We start from the raw sequence: 17,937 nt of genomic DNA, 5'->3' as shown, positions 1-17,937 counted from the left end.
AAAAGCCAAATTAATTGATTGCTTTTTTCACACTGCAATGAAGAGAATAGAATAGAACCTAAATGAATAATAAAAAAAAGGAAAAATTACTTTGTAGTCCCTGAGGTTTAACGTAATTAACACTTCTGTCCCTCTATTTTGGCGACCCAACACTTAAGTCCCTCACTTTCCTTTCTGTCCAAATTCGTAGTCCTTCCGTCAAAAATAGCCGTTTGGGACACGTGAATTGACAAAATTAACTCTCTTCTTCTTCTTCTTCTTCTTCTTCTTCTTCTTCTTCTTCTTCTTCTTCTTCCTACCATTTCTGCAACTTTTTCTTCTTCTTCTTCTTCTTCTTCTTCTTCTTCTTCTTCTTCTTCTTCTTCCTACCATTTCTGCAACTTTTTCTTCTTCTTCTTCTTCTTTCTTCTTCTTCTTCTTCTTCTTCTTCTTCTTCTTCCTACTCTTTCTACAGCTTTTTGTTCTTCTTCTTCTTCTTCTTCTTTCTTCTTCTTCTTCTTCTTCTTCTTCTTCTTCTTCTTCTTCTTCTTCTGGAATTTCACGTTGAAAGAAGGGCATTTTTAGAAAAAATCATCACATCTCACTTTTGACTCTTTGACCAAACGGTTTAAATGGACGGAAAGACTACGAATTTGGACGGAAGAGAAAGTGAGGGACTCAAGTGTTGGGTCGCCAAAATAGAGGGACAAAAGTGTTAATTACGTTAAATCTCAGGGATTAAAAAGTAATTTTCCCTAAAAAAAATAGGTGAGGAATGCTAGTTTAGAGTAGAAGACCGTTATAAATAAATAAATAAATATTTTCTTCTCTAAACGAGCCTCCTTTATTTGTAATTTCTTTTTTCATTATTACTCTATTATTACTCTATTCGTTTAGATTCTATATCTTTTTAGAGTCAAATCTGCAAAGAAAATATATAATCTTGTTCTTCGTACCGATATCTTGATTAAGGATATAACTGTTTTGGGTGTTTTAATAATTATATTTAAGGATATTTCTCTCGTTAAGATAAAAAAGAATGTAATATAAACATAAATTTGAGAAAAAAATTCTAATAAATTAAAAAAATTTGAAATATGAATGTGAATTTATAAAATATTTTAGATTATTTTATTTAATAAATAAAAATATAATTAATTAAAAAATAATAAAAAACACCTAAATAATAGGTGAGAATTTTATATTTTAATCAAAATTAATTTTTATTCTTAATTAAAATTAAGATAAATCTTAAAAATTTGGTTTAATTTTATAAATTTAAAAGTTTAGAATATAAATGTGAAAGTATTTGGATTATTTGAATTAATAGGATAATTAAAAAAAAGAAAGTATAGTATTTAGATATAATGTTATTTAATTTAAAAAGATAATGATATTTTATAATTTAAATATGCCATAATAAAATAAATTTAGTAATTTACATAAATCGTTTAAAATTAATTTTCAATGTTTAATTTAGTTAAATTAAATATTGAAACGCCATTTGATTTAACATAAATCAATTATGTTAATATGATTTAAAATATTTATCCTTGTCTATAAAAATATTTTGAAATATATTAAATTAATGTAGAAATTATATTATTAAAATAATTTAAAAGACGTTTAATTTCACATTTCTATTGATTAAAATAATTATCGTTACCGCACTTAAACTGTAGGATCAAGTAATCGTAGTGAAGAATTGAATTCTAGGGATTCAACGACAAGGTAGAGACTAGAGAGCCATATGTCGTACCTGCTTCCTCATTTGCATTCAGGATGGGCCGTAGATCAGGCAATCTTAGCGGAGGAAGAACGCCTCGTCGTTATCCGCTTCGGCCACGACTGGGATGAGACCTGCATGCAGGTAAAACTCAAATCTTTCTTTCATCCTTTCTCTTAGGTATTTCAAAATTGATCTCTATTATGCTTTGGTTGGCTTCTCTACTATGCTTCTCGTAGCTTATTACCGGAAATTCAATTTTTTTTGGGTCTCAAGAACCGATCCTCAGAATTTTTCTTTTGGCTTGGAATTGGACTTTCTTGCATTTGTTTTACTTAGTAAATGCCTAATTGTTGTGTTGGCTTTATTCATCTATAATTGAGAGGGACTTTTTGGGCGTAGTATTAAATATTATTTCCCCCCTTGTTTCTGTTGTTTTTGCCCCCCTCAATTATAGCTTATATGAGGATAATTACGGATTGTTTGGAATTAAGGGTTACGGCTTAATAGTTATGGAAAATATTTGCTTTTCAACTATTTCTTGGAGTAATTTTTTTTTGTCAATAATATTTTATTACCATAATTGAAACTGTACAGCATACATCAAAACAAAACAGTGCAAAGAAACCACCCCATTTAGTATTAACAGTGCTCAGCACCAGCTCACTGCCTACACAAATCAGAGGCTAAAACCAACATATTCTCCACAAATACAAACCACAGCAGTAAAAACCAACATCCAAACACCACAGCAGATCAATCTGTGACAATATCCATTTTTGGCAGCAATTTCCTGCACCATAATAGCAATTCCATTCCATACTCCCCAACCATGGGAGTAATGTACCAACACCCGAAGAACAATCTGCAACAGCAAATTTTTTCTTTCAGTAGCAATTTTCTGCAGCACAAGATCAATTCCATTCCACACTCCACTCTTCAAGTAAAATTGTAGAGGCACTCCCAGCAAACAAGATCATAAGTATTAACAGCACATTTTTCATTCCAGCAAAGCACCAAACCAGCAGATATTCAGATTACAAAACCTCACTCATTTGCAGTCAATGGATTGTAGACTTGTAGTGCTTTTTGTGTTGCATCCTTTTTTTTTTTTTTTTGGTTGATGTTTTCTTCTCCTTTCAGCTGTTAAATGGGTTTAGCTGTTTAATTTGACTGCATTGTGCTATATATTCAGTAGACGTCTTACCAAATACTGTACATTGTGAAGCTGAGAAGTTTTATCTTCAATAGAGTTGAGTCAATTGAAATTGCAAGATTATGCTTTTACATGAAAGGTCATTTTTCGTGGAGCAGTTTCTGTTTGGTGAAAATATATCTGTGTCCTGGCTATTGATACTATATTCTTTTAGTCTATAAATGCATGATGTTATCTGATGAATTTCTATTGTTAGGTAGTTTTTCTTGATTATAAAGTGAGCTTTTCCATTTAAAAATTGTTTGGAAGACCAACTCAACCTGAATTTTCAAAGGTTATAGGCAAGGGGCCCAAGAATGGGCTCTAATATATCTAGTAGTGTTAACTCTCAATTTGGTTTTATTGGTCTTCTTTAGATGGATGAAGTGCTTGCATCAGTTGCTGAGACGATAAAGAACTTTGCAGTCATGTACCTTGTGGACATAACGGAGGTGCCTGATTTCAACACAATGTATGAGCTATATGATCCATCCACTGTTATGTTCTTCTTCAGAAACAAACACATTATGATAGATCTTGGAACTGGAAATAACAACAAAATCAATTGGGCTCTCAAGGACAAGCAGGAGTTCATTGACATTATTGAGACTGTATACCGTGGTGCAAGGAAGGGTCGTGGTTTGGTTATTGCCCCAAAAGATTACTCCACCAAGTACCGCTACTAAGTGTGTAAGAAAATTGTTCATTGGACTATGTAAGAAATTGTTATGAAAACAATATGTATGCATAAAACCTAGCTTCAAAAATTAATAGATTGTAATCTCCTGGTTAACTAACTAGGAGTTTGTTATGATGGTATAGTTCCTTTTTTTCACCTTTTGCATGGACAATGTATCTGATGTTTATTTTGAGTTGAAACCATAGAATTTTCTCTGCCTTTTCTTTCTTTATTTATTTACAATTAGGTAATTCTATAGGAAAAAGGGTTGTTGGTGTTAGCTTAAAATATTCTTTGAAGTAGATCCAGTGTGCTGCATAAGAACACATGTATTTCAGCTCTAAGGACGAGCTGGCACAAAGAAGAGGCGACATTCTTGGCCATGGAAATGTTATGTGTGAGGTGGGAATGCATTGTAATGGTCATATATCTGCTATTTTTTTTCTCTTTCACCTTTGTGAACTAGACCGAGCAGATTCCTAGGGCCACAGGATCTAGATATATAATAAAAATGCTTGGTTCCTTCAGTAGGCTCTGATGCCAAATCACCACCTACATGTTCATACAATCTTCCAAATCCAACAGCTTGGGCTCTTCATATATTTGTTGCAATGGGTGCAGTCACCATTGGAGTTCCCCACCTAATGGATCCCTATGGTTCTCTCTTGTTTGTCATCTATATCTTTTTGCTCTGCAGTATTTGTTGAATCCTCTGAAGTAGCTCTAGATCCCACACCTTTTGTTTGAGGCAGGAAGTGCTCCAGCTGATAGGAATCCAGTACTTATGTGATATATGTAAGTTCTTGCGCTTTGGCTTGCATGCTTTGTGGCTGCCTGAAGCTTTATCAAATATTTGGTTTAGTTGCATTTTGGGCAATCTGTGGATGGTTTGAGTTTGGTGATTTTCAGTGTAACCAATTTGAGATTGATCTGATTGATTGGATGGCTGATATTGTTTCTTCTCTTTGGAATTGGAACACATATGATTATATGTTCATTAGTGATTGACACATAGCTAATACTTTGAAATAATTATTTGTGCAATGCTTGGTCAATTTTCATGGGATATTGTGAAAAATGAAATCAAAGGCAATGTGCCCTTAACCAAGTAACCTAATGCTCAAGTATTTGCTCATACTTCAAGGCTAAGAATTTAAATCATTGCATTACAATTAAATTGAGAAAAAAAAAATCAGTATTATCATTAAACTAATCATTTAGAGATTAATTATGGAAGTACTAGATTAAAGATCATGAAAAAAAACTTCGAACCAAAAATGTTGACTTTATTTTTGTAAAATTTAATTAAAAACTGAATATAATATTCTTGAAGTGTATATTTTAAATTTAAGCACTATTAAACATAAAAGGTTTTACTTTTCAAATTTTATATAAAGGGTTTTGATAATTTGCTCTTATTTTTCTTTTAAGTAAAGAACACAAACCTTTTTGTTATGTTGAGATAAAGAAAAAATAATAATTTTGCAAAATATGGGATTAAAAATTAGTATATATGATAAAAAATATAAATTAATATTATCATTATACTACGAGTAGTCATTAAATTAAAATTAAAACAAAGTAAGGATTAAATATTTTTTAAAGCCTTAATTCTCTAAAGTCATCTATTCGAGTTTTATAGAAATTAATTATATAAAAAATTCAATAAAAAAAAGAGTGGACTCACAGCAATAAAATGAAGTTGACTGCGGAAGATCCGTGCCCAGCCATGAGAAGGAAGCAAAGTTCTAGAATACCCTCGCTGCAAGAAACCGACTTTCAATTCATGCATTTAAAGTGAGATGCGAGGCCTTGGGAAATCGATTCATACAATCGAGCAAATCGAGGAAGAGATTGGCAATTATCGGCGATGGAGAGAAGCGGTGGCAGGTTTTCAAGGGGACTGTTGCCGTTGTTGGCATTTCAAACGGTGGCCGAGTACTATAGGCTGCCATGGAAACCACCTGTCACGGCAGGGCTTCTTGCAGCCAACACTCTCATCTATTTGAGGCCTGCTTTTCTCCATCCTATCCTCCCTTCTATTCATGAGGTCTGGTTCAATCCCTATCTCATTCTCAAGGTATGGATTGACATCCTCTTCCAGTTTCTTCATTTCTGTTTGAATTTCCTCCTTTTATATGGTATTCATAATATTAAAGCTCACAACTTACTAATTTCTTTGATTGATTAACAGAAAAGGTTGAAAAAAAAAAATCCCTTGCTCTTGTTGGAATTAGCTTATAATTCAGCTTGACTATGTGCTTTATGATTGCTACTCTACTTTATTGTTGTCCAAGGATTGCTGGTCACCACTGTTTGATAAAGGACAGGGTGTATGTTCTAGTAGCCTAAATTGGTTATTGAATTTTTCGTAGTTTGTTTTGATCTCCTGTCTTGCCATTTTATGATTAGTGTTAGAAAGTCATTAACGAATTTTTCAGGCCATCTTGAATAAACTGAACATTATGACCATTTCATTTAAATTCGTTGCTTCATGAACCTTTGATTGTTGTATCTACCATTCTAAGGTATATGCAATTGGTGATGTTTTGGTAACATGGCTTGTGAGAAGCAGGGGAAATTTGAATTGGAAATTCTTCTTGAATTTGGGCACCTAGTCGGGCTAGTTCCCTAAAATAGCCAAAACGCTGCATTTTAAACAATGTCTGTCAAAACTATATCCTCTTTCGCATCCTTGCCCATTTTCTGCTTCAACTTCAGAAAGGCCACGCTTATTGCAGAAAACATTGATGTGGGTCGTGGCAGCTGGTATCTGCTTTGGAAGTACATGGATAGTATTGCTAGGCTTGATGGAGTAGGATGGATAGTGTTTGGATGAAAAAGAAGAAGTGACAAAATGCAGAAGGAAAGAGTGGACTCTGAAAAACAGCAGTAGTTTGTTTACGGAGATGGTTTAAATGTTCTTTTCTTTTGGCCTTTTTACTTAAAGAAGACTGCCTACCATAAATTTTCCCTCCACCTCAGCAAGTGTTGTCATCACCACATTATCAATTGCATCCACCCCCAATTGTCACTGATTTAAAATCTCACAGAACAAATTGATAAAACTAAAGCATGGGATTGTATTGAAATGTCTGCAAAGTTCAAGATATTTGGATCAGTAGGCCTATTTTGTACGTAAATATTCACCTTTTTATTCAACCTTTGCCTTTGAATGAAACAGTATAGGGACATGAAACGTTTCTTCCTCTCACCATTCTACCACGTTGGGGAGCCTCATCTGGTGTACAACATGCTGTCTCTTTTGTGGAAGGGTATCCAGTTGGAAACTTCAATGGGAAGTTCTGAATTTGCATCTATGGTTGCTGCACTGCTTACTATGTCCCAGGGCATCACGCTGCTACTAGCAAAGTCCCTTCTCTTGTTCTTTGACTATGAAAAGCCTTTCTATTCTGAGTATGCTGTTGGGTTCTCTGGTGTTCTCTTTGCAATGAAAGTCGTCCTTAATTCTCAGTCTGAAAACTATACATATGTGCATGGACTGGTGGTACCAGCGCGCTATGCTGCATGGGCTGAATTGGTTCTTATTCAAATTTTTGTTCCTGGGGTCTCATTTCTGGGCCACCTCGGTGGAATACTTGCCGGAATTCTCTATTTGAAGTTGAAAGGATCATTTTCAGGTCTAGACCCATTGACTTCAGTCGTAAGAAATCTTACAGGCATATTGAGCTGGCCTTTGAAGTTTATGAAAGGCTTACTTAGACTAAGGCGGCCACGGATTTCTGGTAGGGGAACTGTGGGAGGGAGTCAGGCAGGAAGGACGGTATCAGGGGTATGGAGGTGTCAAGCATGTACTTTTGATAATTCTGTTTGGTTAAGTGTATGTGAGATGTGCGGGACAAGTCGAGGCCACAGTGGATTTTCATCCAGCCAATCTCAACATCAGTATGACAACCTAACATTGGCAGAAATACGTCGAAGGAGGATTGAAAGGTTTGGTCGATGATTGTTCTGTTCTCCTCAATTATTTTGAATATATTGGGTATCATCTTATAGCTGATGCTGGCAATGGCATGTTTCTCATTTCGTCGTGTTAATTTCATAGTTCGTTCGATAGCAAATTGGTGATCATAGGCATGGCTTGCTTTCTACTCTAATATCAAATTTTGTAATTATTATTTTCTTTCATATGGTATGTTAATTTGTTAGGTATTTGTTTGAACCACAAACTTCTAATCTTCGTTTTTTTTTTCTGAACCACAACCTAACATTGTCATTGCTTGACCATATGCTTTCCACCGTGACGTTTCCTTGTAGGACTCCAACTATCTGCGTCAAATAGAACCAAGTTATAATCATTCATAGGATTTATGTTTAATTATAGTGGAAGTTATATGGGATCTACCATGCAATTGTTGTATTGTATTATTAAAATTCTCTTTAGATTTACGTACCTGGCTCATTTGTGGGCGATAATCTGCAAGCTTGTACACACATGATGCGGCACAATACATCACTCTCCTCATTTCTCTTTTATTGTATTGGTTTTGCAATCTGGGATCTACAGTAAGATCATGATTTTCTGCTTCTACAGCTCTTTTGAGTTGAGGCGCAGCCTACAATTTAAAAAACAAAAAATACTAGTGACTATGTTATCAGAAACATTGAATGTGCAGTGAACTGAGAGATTTGAATGCGTACCCATATAGACAAGTTATTGCTAATGCCATCTTTGTTTTCAACAGAGTAATCAATTGCAGAAGTATGATCCCAAAGGAAAAGACATCAAATTTAGTAGTAATCTCTCCATCATTCATATACTCAGGAGCTACATAGCTGCATGCATTAGAATAAATTAATAGGACGAGAACTTCTCCTAATATAAAATAAATAAATAAGAAAAAGAAAATATATCTTACCCCAAATTTCTGTTTGCATTATAGACAGACGGAAAACGATGATAATAATAATCTGAAATCTGAAATTAAAATTTTGATACATAATGTCATGTAAAATATATAAAAGCAGAGGACAAAACCGAGTCTTAATTCAACTAATTTCATATTTCAAATTTATTTCGTCATTATTTATAAATTACTAATATAAAATTGTGAAATTAACATATAATTGCCGGTAAATTCAAATTACATAGTATAAAATTGTTTTTAAATATATATATATATATAGTTCTACTAAGAAATATATATTTATATATATCAACTTAGAAAAGAAATATAAAAAAAAGTGAGATGTTATAAAACTAAAGCTACATAGAAAAATAAATTAATATTATCATGTATAGAAACATAGGCTTATACATATACACATATAGAATTTTTTTACTCTTATATTTATAAAAGCTTCATTCTAATTCTCATTATCCATCATGATTAATATAATTCATTTAAATTTAATATATTCATTATAGTAAATTAGTTGTATTAAATTATTAATTTTCTATTATGAATTAATTTTTCTTTTAAATATATATATAATCTCTAATTCAAAGACTGTATTTCAAATCTAAAGGTACAAACATTTAGCTTTAAGGTAGATATACCGTTATAATTCTCTTCGTAGTTATTATTACAATATAAAATTACAAAAAATGACATCTACCTTTGGTTCAAAGTTTTCCTGGAGAAGAATGTTATTCAATTTCATATTTCCATGTATCAACTTAGGCTGACCTAAAATATATATATACCACAAAAGTAAAAGTAAAGTAAGCAATCAATTCTTTAAACATTATTATCAATAATGTAAATATGTTATTCCTTTTGCAATACCTATGGCCATTTTCATTCTGATTACCCAACGGATATTGTTCTTGAATTTTCCTTTTCCTGCATGCAATTAATGAATGAATTTTTCTTTTTTTTTTCATAACATTGAGTACATATAAAAACAAGAGAGACTCACCATGTAAATGAAATTGCAAGGAGTTGTTGGAAACAATCTCATAAACAAGTAATCGATTGGATCCTTCACTGCAGTATCCAAGTAGCTCTACAAGATAACGACTAATTTCCATAATCTTCTTCTTAAATTCATTGCTTCTGCTGATCATGATTTCTTTGTCCGAATGCTTAAACTTCTTAATTGCAATTTTAACATTATCTTCAAGGGATCCCTTGAATACTATGCATTTGCTAATTCTTCATAAGTGAAGCGTCTTGGCTCAGTAATTTGTACGCTTTCAATGCCAAGTGCAGTTTGTATATCAATAGAAGCACCAACTGCAAAACACACAACGGTTATAATCAAACCGTTATATATACTATAATTATATATTAAAATTTTTTATAATTCACTTATAAAGAAAAATGAATGAAAAAATACATACCACCAAGAGATATACTTCCCTGTGAAAGCGTAGTTCCCCTTAAAGATTTTCAATTATCTACATCACATGGCATTGTTAACAAGAACACCATATATATACTTACATTATTTTATATTTATATAAAAAATTTTAAATTTTAAATAATAAAATTAAATTTTTTTAAATTCATCACAGTAATAATCAAAAGAATTAAATTGAATACGAAAAAGTTAATAATAAATTATTATATAATCTTTAAAGTTTTATATTAATAAATATATAATCTTTTAATTTAAATTTTATATTAAAAGTACATTTATTTTATATTGATTATATATAATATTAAATAAATATTTATTATAAATAAAATTTTCACTATATAAATATCACATATAAATATTATATATTAAAATATTCTATGGTAAATTTTATATTTACCATTACATATTTTAAATATATAAAAAATTATATTTCATATTAATAATATTAAATAAAATAAAATATTATATATTTTAATATGAAAAGCTATTTTTTTATTATTTTTATAAAAATTTAGATATATTAATTCATTTTATTTGAAATATTCAATATTTTTATTTTGCTTGTCCATATAACAAATAAATTTATAATGTATATTAATTTATTGAATAATTCGTTAAAAAAACTATATTTCATATTAATAATAGTAAATAAAATAAAATATTATATATTTCATACTATAATTTTTTTTATATATTTTAAATTTTTATTAAATTAAAATATGCATATAAAAATGAAAATTGAATAATAGAATTAAAAAAAGACATTATTAAAATAAAAATATATATTTTAAAAATTATTTTATTTTAAATAAAATTTTAGAGACTATATTTCTATTAGTGGATCATTTCACTTCAACTAAAAAATATATATTGTATTTTTTAATTTAAATTTTATAAAAATTCAACTAATAATTTGCTACTATATTAAAATTGCACTATTATGAATTAAATTCATATTCAATTAACTACTTCTGCTATGCGGTTTTTTTTTTTTTTTTGGCTAATCAATTCTAGAAGCACAACATCAAATGAATAAACAAAAAACTTTTCAGATATTTTTTGTATTTCATATTTTGAATCTGCATAACTACAATAAATAAAATGCAGTTAAGATTTCTTTTTCATAGATTAAAAATTTACATGAATCCTCAAATTTATTATTATTTTTTTCAAGTACATAAAGTCATTTATACACGAGTTATTTTGCGAGTATTGATGAATATAAGCTCTAAACTTTAAGCAACTCTGTGTTTTAAATCCATATGCAGATTTTATGGCAATATTCCTTCTTGTTGGCCAATCCAAAACTTCATCTTTTAGAGTTAAAAATGTAAACTCAGCTCAGAAATTACATATGTATGATGAAAATCTCAGGGCAAAAAAGAAATAAATAAATAAAAAAAGACTGACCATCTAAATGATGTCTCAAGGTCTTGTTGGGAACATACTCTAATACAAGCAATTTATCTGCACCTTCATGGCAATAGCCAATGAGCTTGACGAGAATTGGTTGACTCACTCGTTTATGGCATTTGATCTCCTCTGGTTCTCCATACTTTTTGTGTTTAAGTTTCTTGATAGCAACGCATTCACTGTCAAGTGATCCTCTAAAGACATCACCAAAACCACCTGAACCCAGCCAATTATTGTTGGAGAAATGTTGAGTTGCCTTTGATAGTTCCTCGTAACTGTACTTCCTCAGCGCAGGTGGATTTAGTTCTGACAAAATCATAGGACAAATATTTTAGTTTTTTTTTTTTTTTTTTCAAAAACAAATCCTAAGAGTTCACATAAAAAAATACCTCTGCTGTAATCGCTCTTTCCAGACGAGGAAGCCATCAAGATTTGCAGACGGACAGCTATGCTGCACCGCCACCGCCGAGAGAGAGATGGGTGCTTATTTAGGTTGAGAGAGAGGGCGAGAGTTACAGACTAGGAATATGTTTGGGTTGAGAGAGAGAGAATAATGTAGGTTTTAGGGAAAATTATTATTTAATTTTTAAAATGTAAAAAAACTAATTAATTTACGGTTTCCACTAATGTGCACCATTTACACAAATTAATTTTTATTTAATAAGAGAAATTACAATTTCAATAACAAAAATATCTTTTTTCTATATAATAATGGATGAATCTCGATTTTCATTGCCACTCTCCGTAGTAACATGCTGTTGAGGGCTTTAAAGAAATTGGAATTTTTCATATTAATAGAACTTTGATGAGGGTATATTTGCACCCATCAAAAAATTAAAATTTTATTTTTAAAATACCAAAACTCATATAAATATTTTTTGAAATGTATTAAAATTTAATAGATAGATTAAGCCAATATTTAAGTCCCATCTCAAATTTTATTAATTTTTTATTTGAAAAATTAGTAAAGTTATATATATAGTAAGTGCACGCCTTTGCGGCTTTTCCATGATTACTTGTCCTTATTGACAAAAGGTAAAAGGCTCAAATGGCATGTTCTCAGAAGAAAAGAAAAACGCGTTCAACTTCATAATTACAAAGGAAGAATTTGTATTTTTCTTTTAAAGCGTGGGGGTGGTGCTACCCATCCTCTGTCCTCATATGTCTCACTCACATCATTTTCGGCCAAGCACGCAATAAATAGCAGCGGCACGCGGCACGCGGCACGCGGCACGCGGCACGCAGCACTGTTTTAACTTTTACTTTCTCGTTAAAAGTAGTTTCGCTTTCCTGAGGAATATCAGTTTAGCATGATTTCGGTTCTGAGTTTCTCTTTTTGTCTTAAAATAACTGTATTTAATTATTTTCATGAAGCTTTACATTCGGAAACTCGAATTCCTATAAAAAATTATTAGATTATTGTTATTCATAATTCATTCTAATTAGACCTGATATAACATTAACCTAGAGAAACTTCGCGAGAGAACGAAAGGACAGGTTGATTAGTTTGTTTTCGACCGTTGGCCTTCTCCGCCTACGGGTGGCCGATGTTCGATGGTCCAATTTGTTTTTCTTTTCTTGTTTTATAAAATTTTAGTGTTAAATAATAAAATTTTTATAAAAATCATATTCAAAAGTTAACAAATAACTTCTTATATAAAAGTTGGAGGCTAAATTATATTTTTTACCTTAAAAAACATATAATAATATTAAAAATTATAATTAATTGAAAATTTCATCTAATTTTAATTCAATTCTTGTTAGAGAATAAAATTGAACTCAAATAATAAAATAAAGGGTAATTTATGATTTAGTCCCTGGGTATTGCCATTATTAACAAGTCAGTCCCTGTATTTTCAGAAACCTATTAAAACGTCCTTATATAATCAAAACGTTAACAAATCAATCCTTCCATCCACTATTACTCTTTTTTCCGTTAAAAATAAGATGAAAAGACCAAAATAACCTTAGTGTAACTTTTCCCCAAATCGATAATTTCTCTTCTCAAATCCCTATCCTCTCTCTCTCTTCTCCCGAAAATGAAAACCTCTGTTCCGAAATCCCTAATTTCTCTTTTCTTCCCAAATCGATAACCTCTCTCTTCCTAAATCCCTAACTTTCTGTCTTCTCCTAAGTCGATAACTTCTCTTCTCAAATCTCTAACTTCCCTCTTCTTCCCTAAATCCTCTCTTCTCGATTTTGTTGGTTTTTATCGAAGAGAAGTTGGGTTCTGTCGAAGAGAAGTTGTGGTCCCGATTTTGTTGGTTTTTATCGAAGATAAGTTGGGTTCTGTCGAAGAGAAGTTGTGGTCCCGATTTTGTTGGTTTTTATCGAAGAGAAGTTGGGTTCTGTCGAAGAGAAGTTGTGGTCCCGATTTTGTTGGTTTCTGTCAAACAACTGGGGAAAGGTAACTTTTTGTGCTTTCTTTTATTTTTTTTTTTCTTTGGATGTGTGATCATAATATTTGTATTATAGTAAAACATGTGGGTACCACTTACTGTTACTGATAGTTTTAGTGTATTTTTTTTTCAGGAGATTTTGACTAATTAAAGAATGTGTGATTCATGTGTGCAGGTCTGAAAACATGGCTGTGGAAGAGAGATTTACTGTGGTGTTGACATATGAAAACAAAACCGATTCTTTATATAATGTCCCTATTGCAAGGTATTCGTACATATCCTTGTTGTCTGATGTTTATAAGTTGTTTAACATAGCTGCATCATTTGTTTCGTTTGTTACTGGTAGTGGGATGAGTGTAGAAAATGATGATGATTTAATGTTGGCTTTTGAGTTGTACAAACGTAGTCATAAATTGCCTTTGACTGTACACGTAAAGGGGGTCCCTCTGAACACTGAGATGTCTGATGATGACGATGATGATGATGATGTTTGTATTATTGGTGAGAGCAGTGATACTGGTGAGGGTAGTAACCTTGGTGAGGGTGGTAATACTGTTGAGGATATTAACCTTGATGATGCCTTAGGTAGAAAAACTCCCCCATTAAATAGGGATGTGTCCACAAGAGGTAGGGGCAGGAGTGTACCATTAAGAGGAAAGGGAGGAAGAAGCAGTTTTACTAGAGGTAGAGGGATAAGACAGGAAAGTGTTAGTGAAAGTGGGCAGTTAGGGGGAGGGGCCAATGAATCACCACAAATTGATTCTGAAAGTGATGTATCATTCAATGAAAGTGAGGTTGGAGATGATTTACCTGAAGAAGTTATATTTGACAATGAGATTAGTACTGAGGAGTCAGATGGGTTATCAGGTTATGCTAGTGACAATGACAAAGAGGTTGAAGATAGTGAGAATGAGTCTTATGATCCAAATAATAGAAAGAAAAAATATATTGATCCTTATCATGGCATGTATGATCATCCCTACCAACACAATGAAGGGGAAGATATTTTGTTTAAAGAGGGCCAAGTTTTTAAGGACATTGTAACTTTGAGGAATGCAATGAGAGATTATGCTATTAAGGGGGGATATGATATTACAAGAGTTAAAAATGACTCTACTAGATTAACAGCTAAGTGTTCCAGTACAGGATGTCCCTGGAGGTTTCATGCATCAGTTTTGTCTGACCAAGTCACTTTCATGGTTAAGACTCTACATGATGAGCACACATGCATAAGACCATTAAGAAATGAAAATTCGAATTCAAACACCAAGTGGATAGTAGAAAAACTTAGGGAAAAGCTGAGGGCAGACCCTGACATGAGTTATGAACTCATGCAGCATGAGTTGATGGGAAAATGGGGTGTGGAAGTTCCTGTGTGGCAATTATATAGAGCTAAGTGCAAGGCTAGAGATGAGAATATGGGCATGCATTGTGAAAGTTTCCAAAAACTTAAGAAATATGTCCATTATTTGCAAACATATAACCCGGGTACAGTTGTAAAAATTCAGCCAGCTCCAAGGGTTAATGAAGATGATCCTTTTGTTTTTCAAAGAATATGGATTATGTTTGATGCTATAAAGTCTGGGTTTGAGAATGGTTGTAGACCCTTTATAGGATTAGATGGTTGCCACTTGAAGGGTCCATATGGAGGGATTTTCCTAGTTGCAGTCATACTGGATGGAAATAGAGGTGTGCTACCTCTTGCATTTTCTATAGTTGAAGCAGAATGTGGTGATAGCTGGACATTTTTCCTAGAGAATCTTTATTCTTGCATTGGTGGAGGAACTGATGCTAGGCCTTTAACTATTATGTCAGATAGGCAAAAGGTATGAATTAATATTCAATTTTTTTTTAATTTAGCATATTGAACTCTATGCTATTAATTTAAGTTACTAACTATTTTTTTGTTGTAGGGACTCATTGATGCTGTCAAAAATATATTTCCCAATGCATCTCATAGAGTTTGTTGCAGGCATTTATACATGAATTTCAAGAAAGAGTTCCCTGGACTGATGCTCAGAGATGATTTTTGGAATGCTGCAAAGAGTACTCATTCTTATGAGTTTTGGCTTCACATGAAGAATTTGAAGCCCAAGCGAGATCAAAAGCCATATGACTGGTTGATCAACATACCATTCAGTCAATGGACTAGACATGCATTCTGGCCTGAAGCTAAGTGTGACAATTACACTAACAACATGACTGAATCATTCAATGCATGGATAGTGAAATTGAGAGGTTTGCCTATTATCAATATTATTGAATCTATTAGGCAGAAATGTATGGTTAGGTTGCATAGAAGATTTGTTAAAGCTCAAACATGGGAAGGGATAGTTACACCAAGAACAAAGAAAGTATTGAATAAAATCATTACTGCCAGTAGGTTTCTTAAGTTGCTCCCTGGTAGAAATGAAGAGTATGAGGTTCATGAGGGTCCATGTAGGTTTGCTGTTAGTTTAGCTAAAAGGACATGCAGTTGTGGATGGTGGGATATAAGTGGTTTACCATGCAAGCATGCTGCTAGAGCAATTGCATATGTTAGGGGCAATATTGAAGAGTTTTGCCATGAATATTACACTGTGCTGTAACGACCCGGAAATCCGACCCGTTACCGGCGCTAGGATCCAGATCGGCTTAAGGCCGCCGGGACCCGTAGCAAGCCAAACATACCTCCTGTAACCTGTAATATCCCATACATGATCAACATACATAAAGCTGTAAACTTTTTTTTCTTTCTTTTTCCAAGCTTAACCTGAACATGTGCACATCAATAACATAACCACCACTGGAGTCCTCATCAAATGCTCCAATGGGGTATTTCATCATTCGATAAGCTTGGACTATCAAATACATCATAAAATCATTTCTATAGATCATGTGCCAAGGGGATAACCATAAACATAGGGTCAAGCACATACTAATCCTCAATCATCATCATCCTTACATATCATAACTATACATTACTCATTCATTACATTACATGGTCATAATTACTCATTACATCATGTTCATGTCCACTACTATCTATTACAACATACAAGGCTTGACTTCACTCTAGCCGACTTCTTGATCTATCCTGTACCTGCAACTTTGGGGATAAAGGGAGTGGGGTGAGCTACTAGAGCCCAGTGAGCAGAAACTAAAAACATTTGTTTTAATTCCTCCATTTTTAGGTATATTATTATTCATTTTATTATTGTTATTATCATTTAACTTTTTCTTTCTTATTCATGTTTTCATGTATGCGCCATAACACAAACATTTCACAACAAGGATGAACTTGTCACCATTTAGCCCCAATCTTTCTTACTCATACATGCCGGGGGCGTAGAGCCGTAGCAGGCACACCCGGACTTTCATAGTCAGTCATAGTGCCAGGGGCGTAGAGCCGTAGCAGGCACACCTGGACTCACATAGGCTATCATGACATACAAGGGCTAATGGATCATTCAACATTCATCCACATCAACAACAAAGTATGCAATGCAACATATTCGTGAATTCTAATGCATACAACCTAATATTGCATAGCATAATGATGCATGGGCAATGCTTTATGATTCATTCATTTATTCCTTTACTTTAAAGCTTAAGGAGTTGTTCCACTCACCTGGTAACTGAAGCTTTAATAACGAACTCTGAACGACTATCTCACAACCGGGGGTCTCGGTTCCTCGGGTCCGAACCTACACAGGTGGACGCAAATGAGGCACCAAACATACGTGAACATGACTCCAAAATACTCCCCAAAGACCCCCCAAAACATCCTGAAAACATCACATGAAAACATACAAGAAATGGCTGAACAGGGCACTTTCGGCGGCAGGTTCGGCGGCCGAAAGTCCCTCTGCAGCCGAAAGTCATGCAGGTTCGGCGGCACTTTCGGCGGCCGAACCTCCCAGACAGAGACGAAACTTGAGTTTCGGGGGCAGGCTTCGGCAGCCGAAACTGCCTCCACAAGGGGGTTCGGCGGCCGAAAGTCACTTCGGCGGCCGAACCTGAGTTTCTGCCGAAGGGCAGAAACTTGGCTCCCTTGTGTCCAAAGCCTCCAAAACGCCTCAAAACATGCATAAACTTGTTTCTACACATGCATACACATCATACATCACACCTAGGGGTCTCAAACTATAATATACCCCAACTACAACACTTCAAACAACACATTTCAAACATACATTGTTCAAAAACATACATTATACCCATAAACATACACATAACC

General features: G+C 33.1%; 4 protein-coding genes across 8 annotated transcripts; 3 read left to right on the top strand and 1 right to left on the bottom strand.

Moving 5' to 3' along the window:
* Positions 1 to 1,629: 1,629 nt before the first annotated feature.
* Positions 1,630 to 3,798, top strand: LOC110627701 (thioredoxin-like protein YLS8). Its single transcript, XM_021774049.1, has 2 exons — positions 1,630 to 1,849; positions 3,278 to 3,798. The coding sequence occupies exons 1-2, from the start codon at positions 1,730 to 1,732 to the stop codon at positions 3,584 to 3,586; spliced, it is 429 nt and encodes a 142-aa protein (XP_021629741.1). The 5' UTR covers positions 1,630 to 1,729; the 3' UTR covers positions 3,587 to 3,798.
* Positions 3,799 to 5,328: 1,530 nt separating this feature from the next.
* Positions 5,329 to 8,282, top strand: LOC110628464 (rhomboid-like protein 14, mitochondrial). Of its 3 annotated transcripts, none has more exons than XR_002490056.2 (3): positions 5,330 to 5,659; positions 6,764 to 7,725; positions 8,209 to 8,282. XR_002490056.2 is itself a non-coding variant. In XM_021775120.2 (2 exons), exons 1-2 carry the CDS (start codon positions 5,450 to 5,452, stop codon positions 7,544 to 7,546), a joined length of 993 nt encoding a protein of 330 aa, XP_021630812.1. In that variant the 5' UTR covers positions 5,329 to 5,449; the 3' UTR covers positions 7,547 to 7,728. The 3 variants fall into 3 exon arrangements, 1 of the variants encoding a protein (XP_021630812.1); XR_002490058.2 differs by having other exon boundaries at positions 5,521 to 5,659; positions 6,321 to 7,725; XM_021775120.2 differs by lacking the exon at positions 8,209 to 8,282 and having other exon boundaries at positions 5,329 to 5,659; positions 6,764 to 7,728.
* Positions 7,733 to 12,040, bottom strand: LOC110628465 (proline-rich receptor-like protein kinase PERK1). 3 transcript variants are annotated; one of them, XM_021775121.2, is made up of 10 exons: positions 11,709 to 12,040; positions 11,317 to 11,625; positions 9,887 to 9,943; positions 9,463 to 9,779; positions 9,330 to 9,386; positions 9,160 to 9,230; positions 8,460 to 8,518; positions 8,242 to 8,376; positions 7,995 to 8,156; positions 7,733 to 7,869 (listed from the first exon to the last, which is right to left on the bottom strand). In XM_021775121.2, exons 4-9 carry the CDS (start codon positions 9,608 to 9,610, stop codon positions 8,129 to 8,131), a joined length of 498 nt encoding a protein of 165 aa, XP_021630813.1. In that variant the 5' UTR covers positions 9,611 to 9,779; positions 9,887 to 9,943; positions 11,317 to 11,625; positions 11,709 to 12,040; the 3' UTR covers positions 7,733 to 7,869; positions 7,995 to 8,128. The 3 variants fall into 3 exon arrangements, with proteins under 3 accessions (XP_021630813.1, XP_021630814.1, XP_021630815.1); XM_021775122.2 differs by lacking the exons at positions 7,733 to 7,869; positions 7,995 to 8,156; positions 8,242 to 8,376; positions 8,460 to 8,518; positions 9,887 to 9,943 and having other exon boundaries at positions 9,061 to 9,230; positions 11,709 to 11,968; XM_021775123.2 differs by lacking the exons at positions 7,733 to 7,869; positions 7,995 to 8,156; positions 8,242 to 8,376; ... (2 more) ...; positions 9,330 to 9,386; positions 9,887 to 9,943 and having other exon boundaries at positions 9,409 to 9,779; positions 11,709 to 11,968.
* LOC110627672 lies at positions 12,031 to 15,920 on the top strand. The gene is made up of 6 exons (XM_043948510.1): positions 12,031 to 12,066; positions 12,355 to 12,429; positions 13,455 to 13,726; positions 13,894 to 15,544; positions 15,632 to 15,764; positions 15,859 to 15,920. The coding sequence occupies exons 1-6, from the start codon at positions 12,031 to 12,033 to the stop codon at positions 15,918 to 15,920; spliced, it is 2,229 nt and encodes a 742-aa protein (XP_043804445.1).
* The last annotated feature ends 2,017 nt before the right edge of the window (positions 15,921 to 17,937 follow it).

This window comes from Manihot esculenta, chromosome 12 (genome assembly GCF_001659605.2).
Source record: "Manihot esculenta cultivar AM560-2 chromosome 12, M.esculenta_v8, whole genome shotgun sequence".
NCBI classification, from domain to species: Eukaryota; Viridiplantae; Streptophyta; class Magnoliopsida; order Malpighiales; family Euphorbiaceae; genus Manihot; species Manihot esculenta.
The sequence above is the reverse complement of the archived record's forward strand: the minus strand, read 5'-3'. Positions and strand labels throughout refer to the sequence as shown.